The sequence below is a fragment of the Trachemys scripta genome, chromosome 1 (assembly GCF_013100865.1).
Source record: "Trachemys scripta elegans isolate TJP31775 chromosome 1, CAS_Tse_1.0, whole genome shotgun sequence".
NCBI lineage: Eukaryota > Metazoa > Chordata > Testudines > Emydidae > Trachemys > Trachemys scripta.
This window is the reverse complement of record NC_048298.1, coordinates 304279895-304299548: the sequence shown is the minus strand read 5'-3', so window position 1 is coordinate 304299548 and position 19654 is coordinate 304279895. Positions and strand designations below refer to the sequence as shown.

Here is a 19654-nt window from a genome sequence, read left to right as displayed (position 1 = left end):
GGACATAATACAATATTTAGTAATAACCTATATGTCTGATGTACACATACATCAAAACCCATGTCTTTACAGCAGTGCCAAGTTATTTTGGGAGGAGAAGGCAGGAGTTTGGATTCAATGCTTGATGATATCATGGTTATAGTTCACCACTAGATGGCAGTTAAGTAGCATTAATTCTGTCACTTAACTGCTACATATAGTTTCCAGGAAATGCAACTGACATACATTAGCATTCTCATGTCTCCAGGCTGTTAAAAAGCATCTCTGCATGTGCACTCTGGGTGTGAAAACTGCAGAATGAAGCGGACTGATTTTGTCATCCCAAGAACTAATGAGAAACTCTTCTACAGCCCTGATGCATATATAGTACATATTTCCCAATTTTACCACAATTCTGAGTATCACAGTAATCTAACCTATTTTTAATTGTATTACTTTGTCCAGAAGAAAGATGCTGCTTATAATGAATATTTACAGTCACTTTTTACAAAATGCATCAGGCTTCAATAACATAAGAAATCCTCACCCATCTCAAATCTATAATTTGACTAGCTGAGATTTTTGTGATTTATAATTAATGCCGGCACTCCACATTTTTGTAGAAGTATAATGGTCATTCTGACAAACAGGAGGCAGCAGAACATATCATAATCTTCTGATTTTATAAACTTTTCATCTGGGATACAAAAGGGAGAGACCTTATGTACAATGTTTTTGTTTTGTTTTTGGGCGCACTGGTGCAGTTAAACCAATGTAGTTGTATACTCTTAGCACAGATGGGCTGCATCAGTCTAAACTGTGACTTGCACCAGTTGTACTTTGAAAGTTAGGTAAGTCACAGTTTAAACAGGTGCATGATGTCTACACTAGATTTCTGCACTGATTCAGCCTAGTGCAAAACCCACACTGTACATAAGACCTTAACTGTGTCCCATTTACTCAAAAATGAAGCACTATAACTGGCCACATCCATTGATAGTGGTAAGTTTTTAATTAGGTGCAATGAAATCAATTATAGTTAATAGCAACATATTAAGTCTCCGCCCATCATTTTAAAAACATTAATAGAAAACTACAGGTAAAATAATTGACTGCTTTTGAAATATGCCTCCAAATATTTCATTAATTTACCAACAATCATTGCTGGTAATGCACAGTAAAAACAACTAGAGGTTTGATTTATGTTGTGCTTTTCAACCCCTTTGTGCTCTACAAGGGAAGAGTGCGACCTACTGAATTGACATGACTGCACGGAGCACCACTTACGTGTTCTTCAGCAATCTCCCAGCCAAGAACTGACCCAGCCAGTCCTGGCTTAGCTTGGTAAAATCCAACATGATCATGTCACAAGGTGGTATAACCGCAGGCCATAATAAACTGCCCTTGAAAATGTACTTGAGCAGCTTTGGTGCCAACACTTTCTTTAATATTAACATGCACAGGGAAAAATAATTTGATGTTAGCGTCCAAACCTGGTATTTAAATACATTTTTAAAAAAATCATTGCTTGCTGGCTGTCAGCATATTTTAGCAGTAACAAGCTGCAACAGCTCCTAGCATTCAGGTTGTCATTTTTGTATGAATAAAAACAAACCTTGCAACTTAACATCGAACATATAGTGGGGTTTGCTTTCCTTCTTACCTCTTCCTTCTTTTCTTCGGTACCAGAAGCTAAATTGAGGCTCAGCTGAGAGTGGCTGCTTATGCCACTGTCTTCATTTCCATCATCATAGTACCCAGTTTGCACTGAGTCCTGGAGGCAAACAGGATTTCTCCCCAACTTCGGAGCAGGTAACTCAACTCTTTCCTCGCTTTCCATTGAGCTCAGTGACAGTGTACTGTGACGATCCGGGCAATGGAAATTAATATTGCACTTGACCTTCTCAGCACTGGGGCTCTGAGGTTTAGGGGCTGTGGGCCTAAGAGGAATGCTAGGCTGCTCAGACTCACACGTAAACTGGCTGGTACTTTTTGGTTCATCAGAGTCTTCATAAAACACTTCATTAGGAAGTGCACTAAAGTCGTTAAAAGCGTGTGAGGAACAGACATCATCTAAGACACATGATAATGTTCTGAAGCTGTTGGTCTCACCAGTAAATACATTTGTTTCAGTGTCTGTATCCTGAGAAACAGTTGGACTATGAAGATGTGGCGTTCCAGAAAAGGTAGAATCTGGACTGCACACAGGGGAAATGCACCTCCGTCTGTCATTTTCATTGCTACTAGAAACCCTGCGGGAGTAGTCGTCATGTAGTCTGCTGTTTGGCCTTGTTCTCTGGTTTTGTTCATTCAGAGGAGTCATCGTGCTCTTAGGACCATCTTTCTTCCATGCAACATCTGTAACATTGCTTACAAGTTTCAAAACTCTGTCAAAATCCTTTGCTCTGATAGGGCTCTTCCAGCGTTTTGACCGTCTCTCTGGGTTTCCACTGGCTTTGTCGGAGTCAGCAGAGGAAGTGCTTCCTGTCCTTTGTGGCACTTGCTTTTCACTTGCAATCTTGAGGTCAGTGAGATTTGAGGTGGACTTTCGTTTGAACGAGCTCTTTTTCAGAAAGTTTAAGCTATCTGTGCTTTTGCTTCTTCTGTAGATAATCCTGTTGTTTTCAGGATCTTTCACTAAAATTTCACAGATCTTTGGCTCCTGGGTGATGGGAGACGTTGGCCTCGTGCAGTTCTGCTGACTCTGAATTTTATCTGTGTCTAATAAATTGATGCGGCCAACACCATAGGCGCGTCTGATACTGCGTGATCGGTGAGTATTCCTCAGGAAGGAATCATCACTTTCCTCTACATCAGAGCAATCAGAAGCCAAACCATCCACTGCATTATGGGAATCATGTAAAGGCCCTGAATAAGAATACCGGTTAGTCTGAACTCTCACCACTGCACCATTCGAGACATGTTTTCCCACAGTGTTCTCATTTAAGACATCTGAGCTTTCTCTGGCCTGAATTCCTTGAAGAACTGAAGATTTTAATTTCTTGAAAGATCCCATTTTTCTAATGGAAGACAAAGCATTCCACGTTGAAGAGCTGCCCATCACAATCAGAGAACGAGGCCTTTCCGAGTTGGAAGTAGTTCGTTTCCTAGGGGTAGAGAAAAAGCGCATGATTTTTGAAGGGCTGAGATGGTCATCTTGTATTTTCTCTTCAGCACTGTTGTTGCTATTGCATCCCCCATTGCTAGTTATACTTCTTGGTTCTTTATTATCCATTACTATACAGGTAACAGTGGTGCCATTTCCGCAGCCATTCTGAAATGTTGTCATGTCCTCAGTGCCATTAGCATGAGGGCAGAAGGTGCTATGGCTCAGATCCACAATACCATCTTCCTCAGTTGTCCCAGGTCCCAGCCCTTCATCTACTGCACCTCTTCTTGCCTTGTTTTCACATCTACTGTGTGAACTGTAGCTGAGCTCTTCAGACTGCACTGCCTGCATCAAGAAAACAAAGCCAGCAGTTAGCCATTTTCCCCCCCACAAAATTCCCTACGAAATGAGACATGGTTCCCTATGAATAAAATCAAGGACTATTAACTAAACAAAGCTATATCATGGGGCTCGGGGAAAAGCTGTTAATAGTTCACTTTAAACAACAAGAGGTATACTTATGTTCTGTTTAGTTATTTAAAAGACCAATTTAACTTAAATATGTTTTTGTTTATCTGACTCAGATAATCAAACCTACCTTAGCAGAGCAAATATACTGTAATGCTATGTGAGTTATTCTACACAGTTTAACAATACATTTTAAGCAAATATAGTCCCACCTCTAAAGCACATTACATTATACTAACTATTGCAAGAAACAAAATTATAAGACTGAAACACAATGACAGATGCTTCAGCACTTGCCTTGCTCTTTCTTTTATACTTGAAGCAAAATGGAAACTTAAAAAAATACTATTCTGGGGGGGGCAGAAAGGAGAGAGAGAGATCCAGCCATTTTTCTCATCACAGTACTAAGTTCCTGAATTCCAAGACACATGACCATATATGCAACCAAGGGGAAAGACTCGCATCAAAAAGACTGAATGCCTTCAGACTTATAAATTCCCTATCATGTGCCACCTACTCCTAGAATATTGTTGACATAATACAACAATAATAGAACATGTTTGTTGCTATCCAAGGGCCAAACTTTGATCACTTTACGCATGCATGGAGTATCACTGAAGTAATAAATGCAAGACACTCAAGTATCTTGTAATTTCCTTAACAGACAAGCTTAAGTCAGTCAAATCTACAGCAATGTAATTTTCTCTAATAAAAGAAAAATATATAAGCAGGTATTTGAAGCAGTAAAAAAGTAGGCAATGACATATAAAAGCCTGTCCTGATGATGTGCTGTTAGAAGAATGACCTAGGGCAGCTGATGGTGGGATGTGATGCAGATGAGCACGGGAGGAAGCAGCACGTGTTGTGCTTCATGTACTACAAACAGACAAATTAGGATTCACTGGGTTGTGCTTTCCTGACCTTTTGGTTCATATACTATCCAGAGGTGCTGGGAGGGATGGAAATTAAACAAGGGTGATAAACAATTAATTAAAGTTCAGGGACCCTCAACCTTAAGCAGCTACTGCCCTTACCATGAGAGCAATGACAAGTTTCCTTGGTACTGTCAAATTTTGCTAGGGCCAATGGGATCAGAAATAGCCCATTCCTCGATACCTGGGTCTTGGCCATAAAATAAAAGAAAGTAGGAAATGTACAGATATACTAAACGAAAGAAGTACCCGTGAAATCTGCTCCTTACGATAAAAAAAAAAAAAACTGACCGAGCTTCAGAGGGTAAGGTCTTGGTCTCAAGTAGTCATGTGAACTTTAAAGGCTAATTTGAAACAGGAAGTAAAAGCCCCCTAGCAACCAGAGAAGCCGGGAAGAAGCACTTAGGCACAGCGTGAAGTCAGAAAGCTTCCCCGTTCACAGGGTTTAAACAAGCCATTCCCATCACCTCTCCACACTTGGCAGGTCAATGAATATTAAAGGGAGAAGCCCCAGTTGTAAATGTACCAACCCTCCCCCACCCCGTGCACATATAAACAATTATCGCCACCTGGAGTACAGTACATTCAAAAGTGCATGAAGCTTTTTAATGGTTACATTTCCCCCTTAGCATGAATACATACTAAACACACTATAAATAGTAAACAGTGCACATGTCAAATTATAAGCAAACATAAGATACCCCAAATCTTAAGCTTTTAGGAGTCTTTAAAAATATTGGATCCAGACTTTCGAAGTTGAGTCCCTCCTTTTGGAAAAATTTTAAATGGAGGTTTTAAAATCTTGTTCCCTATGGAGTGTGTTTCGATGTGACGCTTAAAATCCTCCTCATATTTTTTAATCCCCCTCATTCAAATGGTCTCAGCTTGAGTCTGCCTGGGAGACGCTTATTCTAACGATTTAACAGAAGCTTTGTTAACTAGAAATGGGCAAGAGCTGTCTGACTAAGTCCAAACGGCTTGAAGTTCAAGCCTGCCCCTCATTTTGTTGCATATTCAAAACTGCTGCTACTTTTACTCTATTGTCATGCAAAAAACAAGAGGATTTTTGAGCAACATGGTTTTCACCCCCCAAAACACGCCAACTTTCCAAGTAACGCATCTTTTCATAACATTTCTTCCACCCTTAGCACTAGTCTGGTGGGAGAGCGGTGTGTGCAGAGAGAAGCACACCTAAAAATAATGGCACTGAGTCCAGTACAGACCAGATGCTTATATTTCGGGTCCTCCAGTCCCTCAAGAAATAACTACAGGGGGGAGGAGACAAATGAAGGGCAGTGAGAAGACTAACTTGCAAACGTTATTTACCCAACACAAGGACGGTAGAAAGCACGCCGCACACTCCTGGTCCCATGGGGCAGTCAAAGCCCATTCATGCCTCAGCCACCCAGAGGGGCCTGGGGTTTCCCAAGTGTCGTCAGTGTTCGCTTGGTCTGGCTCGGGCAGAAGCACCTGCCCCGCTGCTCACCAGAGACGGCCTCACCCATCCTCCCAGCAGGAAAATCGCAGCTAGGAGAGCAGAGAAAGCGGTGTCCCCTCCCTGCCCTAGTGCGGGGACTGAGAAGGAGCAGGAGCCCATTACCTGGGAGGAGCTAGTAGGCACAGGACAGCAGGCAGGACTCAGAACCCGAGGGGGCAGCCCCGCTCCCAGCCCTACCCGCAGCAGCTCCAAGGAGTCCTTCCCCCGCGCTGCTCCCCTGGAGACAGAGCGATCTGTTTCCACATCACTATGGCAGCAGCCGGGAGGGAGGGGAGGGGAGGGAAACTCTAGACCCACTGAGGGAGGAGGCAGCTCTTCAGAGACTTGCAGGAGCAGTGCTGGGTTCAAAGGCTGCGTGCAGGGGCTGTGCAGAGCAGCCAGAGGAGAGGCAGGGGAAGAAGCTGGTCTCTCTCACCAGCAGAAGTTAGTCCAATAAAAAAATATTACCTCACCCACCCTTGTGTCTCGCCCAGCAGCTACTATGTCAGGTTGGGGGCCTGCCGCTGGCCTTTCTAGGGAGGGGCTAGAAGAAGCTATTCTTCCCCCACTGCTCATTTTTCAATGACAGATTCCCCAGCCTTCCTCAGCAAGCCAACAGGCGGGGGAGTGTCCCAGCTGCTGGCCCCCTCTGACCTTTTCTCCCCTCCCACCTGGAAGGCAGAGTCCATGCTCCCCTGCATCTGCAACTAAAACAAAGTTGGCCCAGGCCTGGGGCTGCCGATAAATAATACTAGGAATACTTAGCACCTAGCGAGTGATTTACGTTTTCAAAGTGCTGTGCACACAGTAATTAAGGGGCTGATTCCCCTTTCCCTCGCCCTCCAAGAGACAAAGTGGGGCTGTTTGTTGTGTTTGAATTTAATTATCATCCTATCAAAACAGATAAAGATTAAAGTAGGAGGGTGTGGCATTTGCACACATTAATAATGAAGCAATTGCCCTTCTGTATTGGGTGTCATTGCTGCTTACTTTGTTCAAGTCGGCTGCCAATTAGGGATTGAATATGAAGGAGGTGGGGGAGGCAGGAGCAGGAGAAATTGCAGCCCTCCAAATTATCTGTTCTCCTGATCTTAATGTTCAACAACCTCCCAATCATTGAATGTATTTCTGGTTCCCACACCCTCTCCTCAGCTGTTGGTCCTCTACAAGTTGCATTCTCATTTGCTGTATTGAGAAAATATGTACTTTAATCTTCAGCTTCAAAGCTAGTCTTCCCCACCTCTTGCAAAGACTTTCACTTGTAATGCCTGGTTTTCCATGTGAGTCTTCCAAGCTGTGGTTGGTTTAAAACACTTACCTTTTTATTTCAAATGTGTAAGGCCAAATCCATCCCTGGTGCAACTCCATTTATTTCTATAGTTACTCCACAGGTGGATTGGCCCCATAGGGATGATGCTGTCAATGCAAAACACACAGAATTTGTGATTGGAGAGAACCAGTACTCCGTGTCAGGCATGCCCTGCCTCATTTTGCTATTCACTATATATTTCTACTTATTACATGTGGCTGAATTTAATTATTTCTGCCTTTGGTCAAATTTTCATTATGTACATTGTCTTCAGCCACTGTTCCACATTCCAATAACAATCTGGTATAAAATGATCACCTTCATATCAAACATCTTCCTTGCTTAAATATTTAAATTGCAGTAATGTCTCAGCCATCTTGGCCCCATTATGTAAGGTGCCATGCAAATATATTGTCGGCCCTCTGCCAGCTAATAGCAGATGTTGGGTGATGCACATCAGTTTCCCATTAGAGAAAAAATCAGTGATGCAGAGTAATCAGTGATGTGGGGTATTTCCTTAGGGTAGCTTGCTTTATTTACACTCATACACCAGTCCTTTAATGGAGGTAGTTACAAACAGCAAGAGGGCAAACCTCTTTCAGAAATTTCAGCCCAAACACCAATGCCTGGTTCCCAGGATTCAGAGTAGCAGCCATGTTAGTCTGTATCCTCAAAAAGAGCAGGAGTACTTGTGGCACCTTAGAGCCTAACAAATCTATTTGAGCATAAGCTTTCGTGGGTTACAGCCCACTTCATCAGATGCATAGAATGGAACATATAGTAAAAAGATTATATATATATATATACACATACAGAGAACATGAAAAGGTGAAAGTTGTTCTCTGTATGTATATATATCTTCTTACTATATGTTCCAAGCTTATGCTCAAATAAATTTGTTAGGCTCTAAGGTGCCACAAGTACTCCTGTTCTTTTTGTGGTTCCCAGGATATGACTCTGTCCCAAGCATTGACTTGAATTAAAGAGATTAAGACAGAGAACAATCGTAAAACCTACAATACCATCCAAGTCTGAACAGTACTTGCATGCAAAGGAAAATAAGACCATCTGGTGACTCCTACCAAAACCATATAATAAATAACAGTACCTGATCCAAAACACTGAGGCACAAATCCTCAAAGATATTTAGGCACCTAATTCTCATTGATTTCAATGGGAGTTAGGTGCCTAAATAACGTTGAGGATCTGGGCCTTATGGCTGGTCTACACTGGGCATTTACATCGGCATAGCTACATCACTCAGGGGTGTGAAAAATCCCCAGTGTAAACAGTGCTAGGCTGATGGAAGAATTCTTCCATTGACCTAGCTACCGCCTCTCAGGAAGGTGAGTTACCTATGATGACAGGAGAACATCTCCTGTGAGTGTCTCCGCTGAAGCAGCTGTAGCGTTTCAAGGGTAGAAAAGCCCTTACAGTCTAAAAGGTGACATAGCAGGTGGATGAGACAAGTGGGCCAGGGGAAATGTGGTAACACATAAATATAACAGCATATGTGGAATTCCTAGCCAGTCTGTAGTAGTGACTGTAGCTTTTCACCTGCCTAGCCATTACTAGGCTGTTCTTTATTGTATGCATTAACAGACAAGGTGAGTTTTGAGGAAGGGCTTGAAGGAGGATAAGATATTGGCTTTATGGATCTGGACTAAGGAAGCCCAAAAGTGCTTATTAGAGAAACGGAGAATGAGTCTAGAATCACTAGTGGAGTGATGGCAGGAGGTGGTCTTGGAATAAGATAATAGGTCTGATATCAAGGGAGGGGCTAAATTGTGGAAGGGTTTGTAAATAAGGACAAGAAGTTCATGTTTCATGCATTAGAAGAGGGGGAACTTATTGAGGGATTTAAAGTGGGGATGACAGACTAGAAGGTGATTTTATGATCAGCATTTGGATGGATTTGAGGGGGTAAGTACATCACGTTGTACATGAAACAGCAAATATATCAGAAATGGACTGTAAATATAGTTTTACCACATGTTATATTAGTGCAGTATATCAAACTTTCACTCACTCTCTCTGATAGAAATATTGGTTAAGTGCCTATAAAGTTCTGCAGGTTTGACCTCATATAATGGTCACTCTTAAAAACTTGCCTTGGATAATTAGATAAGATTGTTACATCACTGTTTGTAATATCTCTTATTCTTGTCTCTACATACTATAGAGAATACCTAGAATGTTGCAATTACTAAGGTAACAATTATATAAACCTCTGTCTGAGGTGACTGCATGTTTCTAAGACTGACTGCTGTATTTTGTATCTCACAGACCTGTTTGTGTTACATACTCGGTCATCAGCTTATGCTAAAACCCATTTCTGACTTTTGTGGTTTCATTGGGTCAAAGTACTGCCCTTGCATACATGTATACAAGTTCTGAATTCAATGGGAATTTTGTGAGTATCTGAGGACAGATTTTAATTTGCTGTTATCGAGAATAATGAGTGTCTGTACTTTCTCCTTAACTTGGATATCCTTTTTTTTAAATAGGCTGATTCAGACCCATATATACAGTGCCCCAAGTGCAGCTATATCAAGGTCCACTATAAAGATACCAGCCAAAATTATGGGGATTGCCCTAGTGTAAGGAAGAAGAATATGGCCAAGTATTCTTCTTTTAGATTTGAAACATTACTCTATTTTTCTAGCACATATTTCTAGGAAAGAAAGGTGCATAGATTCCCAACAGCTAAGGGCTTGTGTACACTGGCAATTCACAGCACTGCAACTTTCTCACTCAGGGGTGTGAAAAAATACACCCCAGTGCGCAGCAAGTTTCAGTGCTGTAAAGCGCTGGTGTAGACAGTGCACCAGGGCTGGGAGCTACGCCCCTCATGGAGGTGTTTTGGTTTTTTTAAGAGCACTCTGCAGCGACCACACAAGGCACTTTAGCATTGCCAATGTAGACTAGCCCTAGGACATGGCCAAATTTCAGTAAGTTAACTCTTCACAGAATATAAATCTGTTTCACTATTCCACAAATACAAAATGTCACCCATGTTTATTACTAAGGCAGGCTGCTTTAAAGCAGAAATAGTGGCTTGTTTTCCTGTTTTTCCTTTCTTGAGAAGATAAATGTTATCTGTTACTAGAGATTGTGCAAAAAGATGGAAATAAGAAAAATTGAATAGCACTTGTATAGGTACTTCTGAGAAGGTGCACTATACCCTATTATTTACAGACTAATTGACCCCAGCTGAGTAACAAAGGATGTAATTCAATCAGTGGTTGTGCTGGCATTATAAACTGTGGGAGACCAAGTCCAAAAGAACTCCAAGAATAAATTCCAGATTGGTACATGCACAATGGTATTATTAATTACTTGATAATGATAATCACAAATAGCCATAGCAACAAAAAATTTAACTTGTTTTAGAAGTTTAAATCTGCGATTTAAAAGAGGTTTAAAGTGCATGTGACAAAGAATGAGAAGGATTATTTGAAGTGCAATACAGGTGGAAAAGGATTATAAAAAATGTGACACTGGAAAAGCGATATTAAGATCTTTCATGGTGAAGGAGCAAGATGAACTAGAAAGTGAAATGGAAGTTTTTAGTGGGTATTGATATTTTTTTCAAATATCACAGCACATCCATGGCTGCATGTCAGCAGCTCTTATCTAATCAAGATTGTCATCTTCCATAGTCTCAGGGTGGGAAAGTCTGAAGGAGAATAGTTCTGTTACCTTCTGTATGAAAGGATACTCCCAATGGAGGAGGAGGAACCCCAATGCTCATCCATTGATATTTTGTGATTCTTTCCTTTTAAATATACTTTTAAAATTCCAGTTTTAAAATAAGAATGAGAGAGAGAGACTGGGAGCTTATTAATACTCAAGAAAACCATGGCAAAAAAGAATTTGCTATACTGCACACAGCTGGGCAGGATGGGGGGGGGGGGGTAAGTGCAATATTCTGAATGTTTTTTTAAAAAATCATCCTACATTAATAGGTACCAAATGCAATTTTGAATAGGTGGAAGTATTAGAATAACTGATTCTCTTTCATTAAACTATAGAGTGTTTTCTGAGGTTTACAGTATTTACCTAATGTTGCAATTTGTATCTGTCTTTTGCATCTCAGACAGACTAAGGCTCTGATCCTGCAAACAATTACCCTCATGAGAACCTTTACAAGTCCCACTGGGGATATTAGGCTGAGTCATGCTCTCAAGGAAATTAACAGCAACTCCTCTACTGAATTCAAGGGGAGCAGTATCAAGCCCTTAATTTGGACAGTTTAAAAGTGAGGAACAGTAGCACATTTGAATATGCACTGCAAACTAAGTTTGTCTGTTTTATGTATAAATTAGGTTTCAAATATACTAAGGTTGTTTCTATTTGTGTAAGTTTCTAACAGGCATAATAATATACCAAAAGGAATTCTCCAAATTCAATAGCTCTGTCATCTTGGCATTCCAGTTCATGAATCATCCTGTTAAGGAAAGGGCTCAAAGGGCTGCTTGGTTTAAACTGATTAATTTTCTTAATTTGACAGAGGCAAGTGAGGAGTCCTCACCAATACAAGTCTCTTCATATAGCTACTTTATAATTGTTCACTAAAAGCCAGGTTCTGATGCTCTTACTCACTAGCGTGGCCAGATAGCAAGTGTAAAAAATCGGGACGGGCATGGCAGATAATAGGTGCCTATATAAGGGAAAAAACCCTATAAAATCGGGACATCTGGTCACCCTATTACTCACGTTAATACCTAAGTGAGTAAAGGTATAAATTCCAGCTCATTGAGCTACATCTGTGCTAGCTCTGATCGCATTCTAAAAACAGAAGTGTAACGGCAGCAGGAAGAACTAGCCACCCTGAGTAAATCCTGTCCAAGATCATTGGTACAAACTCTGGGTGGCTAGCCCCTCCCACTGCTCACGGCTTCATTTCTACTTGAGTATTCTAGCTCCATCAGGGCTAGTGCAGGTATATCTCCTGGAGCTGGAGTTTACACCTCCAGCTCTAGTGTAGATATATCCATGCTGACTGCAATAGGACTGCTTGTGGAGTACAGAAATGATCAACGCGAGAAAGTGTGTCAAATATGGTTCCAAACGAGTGCTGAAATACAACTTATAAATAACTGAAATAGACTTCAGTTTTATCATTTAAAATGTTCTTTTGAATTTGCGTTGAGAGATTGTTTCACTTAGTTCGCTGCACTCCATTTGGCACGCAGACCTAATTTAGGGTGGACACAATAGCAGGATGGAATGACGCCATCAATGAAAAAAAGACCCCTATGTACCAGGTTACCATTGTCCCCTCTCAGTGTTGGTCTTACTCATCCACCTACACGATTGCAGCTGCACACAACTTAACGAGGGACTCGGCCTTTCACTCTGTTCGAATGCTATTTATATCCCCATTGAGTCTCACTGTGATGCTATTATTGTGTTCCCATCCTCAAGAGGCATTATTAAGACAGCATGACATGAAGAGATGCTTCATACTACAGAAGAGCTGTTTTCAATAAATAGCTCATTGTGTCCAAACATAAAGACAACTTCCTCTTTCCAATTAGGAAGGCTGCATTCTACCTTTATCTTGTGACTTACAAAAGTTTAAGGAAACAAAGAAAGAGGGGAGGACTGTGGAGATGCAAAATACAGAAAAGTGGGAAGGAAAAGAGATTCAGCAGTGAAGTGTGTCGCAAGTTTGGGCCCATGAACATTTTCTCTATGTTCTTGTAAAGTTATTAGAAATAGATTTTCTGTTAAGTGAAAAGTACATTAAGATGCTCGGGGAACCACATGTTGAGAGGAAAAGGTACTGACTATAAGAGACAGCCAGAGTGGGCTCTTTGTTAGCACTTGATTATAGCCATTTAGATTCTATTTTTTTCTGTTCTGCTCTTTTCAGGTTCGTATACCACACCTATCACCCAGGTATCAGATTGCCTCATTGCCGTAATTTATCTATTATCCTTATTCTTAATATTTATATTTTAAAAAACCTATTAATAGCTCTTTATAATCCCCTCCCACCAAATAACTATCAAACTGCAACCTTGCCATCCTGTCATCACAACTCTCAACTGACCCCTATCAAACATACCTGGGGAAATAAATGGGTCTTGCAGTACGCTCAGGAGGATCAAAAACGTGGGCTCTTATAGAGCAAGGGGTTCTGAATTCTAGAGCTGAGGCCCCCTCACAGAGGCTGCCCTGCTCATTCAGTAAGTGACATTTTAGTGAGACTAAATAACCAAGAGTAGGTGCACTCTCTGAATCAAAGGAACCGATTTAAGGCTCAATCGTGTTTCTGCTAATGGTCACCCCTTACATACTACTGAATCATGGAGTTTGGTCAGCTGTGAAGCTGGACCAAGCAGATTTGCACTGCCATTGAATCACAAGGCCAGCTGGACTGTCTGCTACATCAGAAGTTTGCTGACATATTTGCAGGTAGAGCTCTGCAAATCTGTGGATATCTGCCTTATATCCAAGGATATCTGCAGACCATGTTTGTGGATCACGGATGGATATGAATGCAAATGTTATATCTAGAGCCCTGCAAATCTGCAGATACCCACGGACTGTGTTTGCGGATCGGATGTGGATACAAATTTTGTAACCGCACAGGGTTCTACTAGGAGACACAGCTGGATATTGACTATTCTCAGCTTGCATACAGAATTTCCATACAAAGAGAGATATGAAGCTTGAACACCAACTTCCCTACCCCCCAGCATCACCAGATAATTCTGTCTCTGAGACAGACTAACAATGGTGAAATGGACAAGGAAAGAAAGATACCCCACAACTTTATTTTGTTCCCTGAAGTTTCAGTTCAGTACCACAAGCCCCTTTCCATTGCAAACAGACATTGCACGGTGTTCATCCAATCACCAGACAGGATCCTTCTGCCATGTCATCTTCCAAGGGAGAAAGAACTGCTGTGACTAACGTTTCCTCAGACAACCAAAGTGTTCTACATCTGTGTTTTGCTCCCTTCCCAACCTTACCCCAACTCCAAATCCCATCCTGACCCCTCCCAATTTGATTCAGATAGACATTTACTAAATCATCCCAACATACTGCCATCCCACTGTCATAATTCCTGAAGTAATTGCACCTCTCACCCCTTTGTAGCCTCTATAAGGGTATCCCACTGGGTCTCAGGCCTCTAGCAATCACCTTTTTCAGGGCATGGAACCTGCAATCTCTTGCAGACCTGGGATTTAGGTTGCATTTCACTGTGATCACTGTAGCAAGTCTGAGTTCAGTTCAGCACTTGTCATCCTGCTCTCCCACAGGGGCTATAGCAGGGTTAACCAGTGACCAACCAGCCTTCATAAAGCCAAGTATTTATTTAGAACAAAAGCATTACAGAGATAACCGATCTGCAAGCATGAACAGCTTTACATGCAGGTCTTAGCTTATCAGGCAGCCATCCATCTTCGTCTTGTAGACCCTGGTAGGGACAGAGTAGTTCAAGTCTCTTATACACCATCTGTGTACATTAGTGCTCATTGGAGGGGAGGGATAGCTCAGTGGTTTGAGCATTGGCCTGCTAAACCCAGGGTTGTAAGTTCAATCCTTGAGGGTGCCATTTAGGGATCTGGGGCAAAAATCTGTCTGGGAATTGGTCCTGCTTTGAGCAGGGGGTTGGACTAGATGACCTCCTGAGGTCCCTTCCAACCCTGATGTTCTATGATTCTATGTTATTTGCACATCATCCATGGCAGGGGGCAACGTTTCATCTGTGAGGCACAATGCATCCCACTGCTTCCTGTTGTGCTGGAGGTAGAGGAGTAAAGGGTGGACAGAGTAATTTGTAACACCCTCAACATGTAGCATGTCCTCCATCCTGAAGGCTGGTGCTTAAGAGGAGGCAAAGGAGCCAAGGTTCTACCTTATCCCCTTCCCAGGTATAAAAATCAACTAAAAATCTAGCTGCTGAAGAAGTGCCTTGTAATGAAGCAGCCAATACAGCTGATTAGAAATTATTTTAAAAAAATCTCTGCAAAGTTCCACTAGTTCATATCTACGTTTATTATATTTACAGAAAAAACTGAAGCAACAGGTCTCGATAGCATGACTGAGCCAGTATGATGCAAGAGAAATACTCAACAGGCTTAACAGAGCTGTTATCTTGGTTGCTATGCCAATAAGCTCTGGACAATTACAGGTTTGTAAGTGCATAGGAAAGTCACAGCAATCCAAGTCTGAACTATGTTAGAAAAGGGGAAGGGGGGAAAAAAAGCCCACAAGAATTCTGTGCCTCTAGTCTATTTTCCTGTGTTATTAGTGTTTTAAATTAGCATAAGGACTTTTATTTGTTTAGTCTCTTTTTACAATTATATATGGTGAACCTCAGAGTTACGAACACCAGAGTTACGAACTGACCAGTTAACCATACTCCTTGTTTGGCACCGGAAGTACGCAATCAGGCAGCAGCAGAGAAAACCCTCCCTCCCCCCAAAAAAAGAAAGAAAAAGAAAATACAGTACAGTAGAGTGTTAAACATAAACTACTAAAAAAAATAAAGGGAAAGCAGCATTTTTCTTCTGCATAGTAAAGTTTCAAAGCTGTAATAAGTCAATGTTCAGTTGTAAACTTTTGAAAGAACAATCATATAGTTTTGTTCAGTTACGAACAACCTCCATTCCCAAGGTGTTCGTAACTGAGGTTCTACTGTATTGCCTTTATTATTGCATAGTGTAAGCTGAAATTAACATCTGTGGGCATGTCTACTGTACCAAAAGATTCAGCTATGATCTCTCTCATGTTTCTATCTATATTCCAATAAAAAAAGTCTTCCTCTTGCTAATTCTACCTCTGGTTTGTCGTATAGCTGCCACATCTTTGATTTTTTTTTTAAAGTTATTTTCCTTTTAGTTTCAAGTAAACTGCTTCTTCACAAAATCTTGTAATGGGAAAGTTATAGAAACAATACATAAAAATAGGGGTACAACAATGAAAAGCTTCATAGGTTACAAAAATGTCAATATAATTTTGGGATAATTTCCCATTAAATGATGATACATGTGCTCAGAATGCAATGTGGCTGACAACTTTAACTATGAGCCAGTTATTATTAAGGCTGCAATTTTGGCATGGAAGCCATAGTGTTCCCAGTAATCGTGAATTTGAATAAAATACATGATGAGCCCGCTCTGCAGTGGAGCCTCCTGTCCTGGGGATGGGGAGGGCCCAGGCCTGCCTCCACTTGCGCCAGAGACAAGGGGGCCAAAGGTTTTTTAAACCAGCGGATTGTCAGTCGGGAGGGTAAGGTAAGGAGGCCCTTGGGGAGAAGGCAGGGACTCCAGGAGGATCGGGTTAGTGGTATTGAGGGCTCCCGAGGGTTCAATGGGGATTGGGCTGGTCATGAGGTCCTCCCTCTAGGGCTCTGGGAGGATCATCTGGTGACCTTTCTGTGACATATTGCTTTTTTCTCTGCACCTCTGCCATGAAATTTACTAAAAATTTCCATGCCAAAATCGTAGCCTTAGTTATTTACTGTTATTATTACAAGCCTTTATTTGGTATCCATCACAGTGCTATCTCCTCTTGCTTAATAACCATCTTCTTCTTTAATAATACTAAAATCAATGGCAAAATTTTCAAACTCGGGTGATTAAAATTCAGCATCCCTTCATATTTTGGCAGCTAAATGAATGGCTGGCTTCCTTTGCATTGGATCACTGTATACATCATTTTAACTGACAAAAGTCAGTAATAAAAATCTCAGATTAATTGAAGCTACAAGTAGCTCATTTCATGCAAGCTATGCACAGGGTTGATATCAACTCCTGTTATACGTAGGGTGCCCAATTCTTTCCTCAGACAGTCACAACTCCCAGTGACTTCTATATGAAGGCTGAATTGGCACCAGTAAGACTAACAGCCCGAAAGCTAAAAATTTAAAATTACTTCATTTCCCTTCAGTAGCAGCCACTGTCTAATTAGTTAGGGTCATAGAATCATAGAAGATTAGGGTTGGAAGAGACCTTAGGAGGTCATCTAGTCCAAACCACCTGCTCAACACAGAACCAACCCCAACTAAATCATCCCAGCCAGAGCTTTGTCAAGCCGAGTTGTAAAAACCTCTAAGGATGGAGATTCCACCATCTCCCTAGGTAACCCATTCCACCCTGCTAGTGAAATAGTTTTTCCTAATATCCAATCTAGACCTCCCACATTGCAACTTGAGACCATTGCTTGAGACCCCCTTAAGGTAGTTGAAGGCTGCTATCAAATCCCGCTTCACTCTTCTCTTCTGCAGACTAAATAAGCCCAGTTCCCTTAGCCTCTCCTCGTAAGTCAAGTGCCCCAGCCCCCTAATCTTTTTTGTTGCCCTCCGCTGGACTCTCTCCAATTTGTCCACATCCTTTTTGTATTGGAGGGGCCAACACTGGATGCAATACTCCAAATGTGGCCTCACAAGTGCCGAATAGAGGGGAATAATCACTTCCCTCTATCTGCTGGCAATGCTCCTCCTAATGCAGCCCAATATGCCATTAGCCTTCTTGGCAACAAGGGCACACTGTTGACTCATATCCAGCTTCTTGTCCCCAAGTCCTTTTCAGCAGAACTGCCGCTTAGTCAGTCGGTCCCCAGCCTGTAGCAGTGCATGGGATCATTCCATCCTAAGTGCAGGACTCTGCACTTGTCCTTGTTGAACCTCATCAGATTTCTTTTGGCCCAATCCTCCAATTTGTCTAGGTCACTCTGGACCCTATCCCTACCTTCCAGCATATCTTCCTCTCCCCCCAGCTTAGTGTAATCCACAAACTTGCTGAGGGTCAAATTATTGCTGAGGATCAAATTATTCCACTAGTTGGGCATTTACTTGGGGGGGGGAGGGGGAGGAAACTCAGCAAATTTAGACTCACAGAATTTCCCTAGAATGATTCCACTGGGCCTGAGTTTGACTTCTTATTGAAGTAGCTAAGGGTTCCACTTCCTAAACTCACAGATCCCCTGAGCTCTGCAGATGGCCCATCTGTCCAGAGGCCTTGTACTTCTGCACTACTGTTGGTCCCCACTTGGACTAGTGGACCTGGTTTCCAAACTGTGCTGGGGACCACCAGTATGTTAATGCTGACAGGGACAGCACTAATTTACCCACAAACATGAGTTTCTGGGGTCTGTGGTGCGCCCCCTCTAAGGCCCTAGCCTGCCTCTGCACAGCTGCAGATCCTGACCACTGAAGAGCCCCCCTCAGAAAGGAGGGAAATGATGCCATAAATGTAATACTTTCAATGTCTCTGTGTCTCCCTGCCAAGCTCAACCTTCCCCTCCCACAGAGCAAATAGGCCCTTTGATTTAAAAAAAAAAGCAAGGTCTATCTACAGAGTCCTTTTCTTAGTGTCCTTGGACTTCGAATGAACTCAGTTATTCCAGTTGCTGTCAAGAATGAACCAATTGGAAATAAAAGTAGAGGTCAAATGTTCAGAATTTCACCAGTATTGGAAACAATGCCAAAGTCTTTAAAAAAAGGAAAATTCACATCTCAGACAGAGCAGATAGTGTTGTGGTTGAAGCACTGGGCTGGGACACAGGAGTTCTGTGCTCTATTTCTGTGCGACCTTGAGCTCTCACTCTTTCTCTGTCTGAATTCCTCATCTGTAAAGAAGTGGGCGTAATAATACTTCCCTACCTCAAATGGGCATTGTGAGGACAAATCTATTAATGATTGTGAGGTGCTCAGATACCATAGTGATGAGTGCTATACAAAAGCCTATATATGAATAAAAATAATCTACTGCCCTTGTGCACCTGTGACAAGAACCAAAGCAAGAAGGCTAGTTTTCCAGAAAGAGTTCAGGCTAAGGTGGCTGTTGGAAGACCTTTCTACCTGATTTATTTTGATGCTGGAGTTTCTGAACTTGACTAATTTGTGTCTTATATAATCATGGTATCATTCTGAACCATAAGATTGCAAGTTTCCTTACAACAGTAGTTAATTTACTTCAATAAGTCCTATCTTTGCATAAAGATTCCAAATAACAAAATGGACAGTTCTATTTTTGTCAGTGACTTTATCCCTTTTAAAAGACCTTGTCAAATCTCAGGTCAAAAAATGTAACTGAAATAACTTCAGCACCGACCTCCCCTCCCCAGTGGCGGATTAATAATTTTGCCGCCCCTAGGCTGGGAAAAAATTGCTGCCCTGGCCCCACCCTGACTCCGCCCTTTTCCCCGCCCCCATTCCAACCCCCTCCCCAAAGTCCCCGCCCCAACTCCGCCCCCTCCCTTCCCCTATTGGATCCCTTCCCCAAATCCCCGGCCCCGGCCCGCCTCTTCCCCCAGCGTGTGGCATTCCCCCTCCTCCCGCCTCCCTCTCTGCCCCGCAAAACAGCTGTTTCACAGCGCAAGCGCTGGGAAGGGAGAGAAACAGGACACGGTGGCGC

General features: G+C 42.1%; 1 protein-coding gene across 6 annotated transcripts in view; it reads right to left on the bottom strand.

The window, feature by feature from the left end:
- Positions 1-19654, bottom strand: part of SPATA13 (spermatogenesis associated 13) — a 114688-nt gene that overhangs the window by 68134 nt on the left and 26900 nt on the right. For 2 of the 6 annotated variants that reach the window (XM_034758738.1, XM_034758743.1), the window contains exons 2-3: positions 7284-7381; positions 1643-3433 (exon numbers count right to left, since the gene is read on the bottom strand). In XM_034758738.1, the coding sequence (XP_034614629.1) occupies positions 1643-3268 (1626 nt within the window). In that variant the 5' untranslated portion in view covers positions 3269-3433; positions 7284-7381. Of the gene's footprint in view, positions 1-1642; positions 3434-5814; positions 6035-6088; positions 6187-7283; positions 7382-19654 lie in introns of those variants that run through there. The other 4 variants (XM_034758740.1, XM_034758739.1, XM_034758741.1 and 1 more) reach the window with 3 other exon arrangements.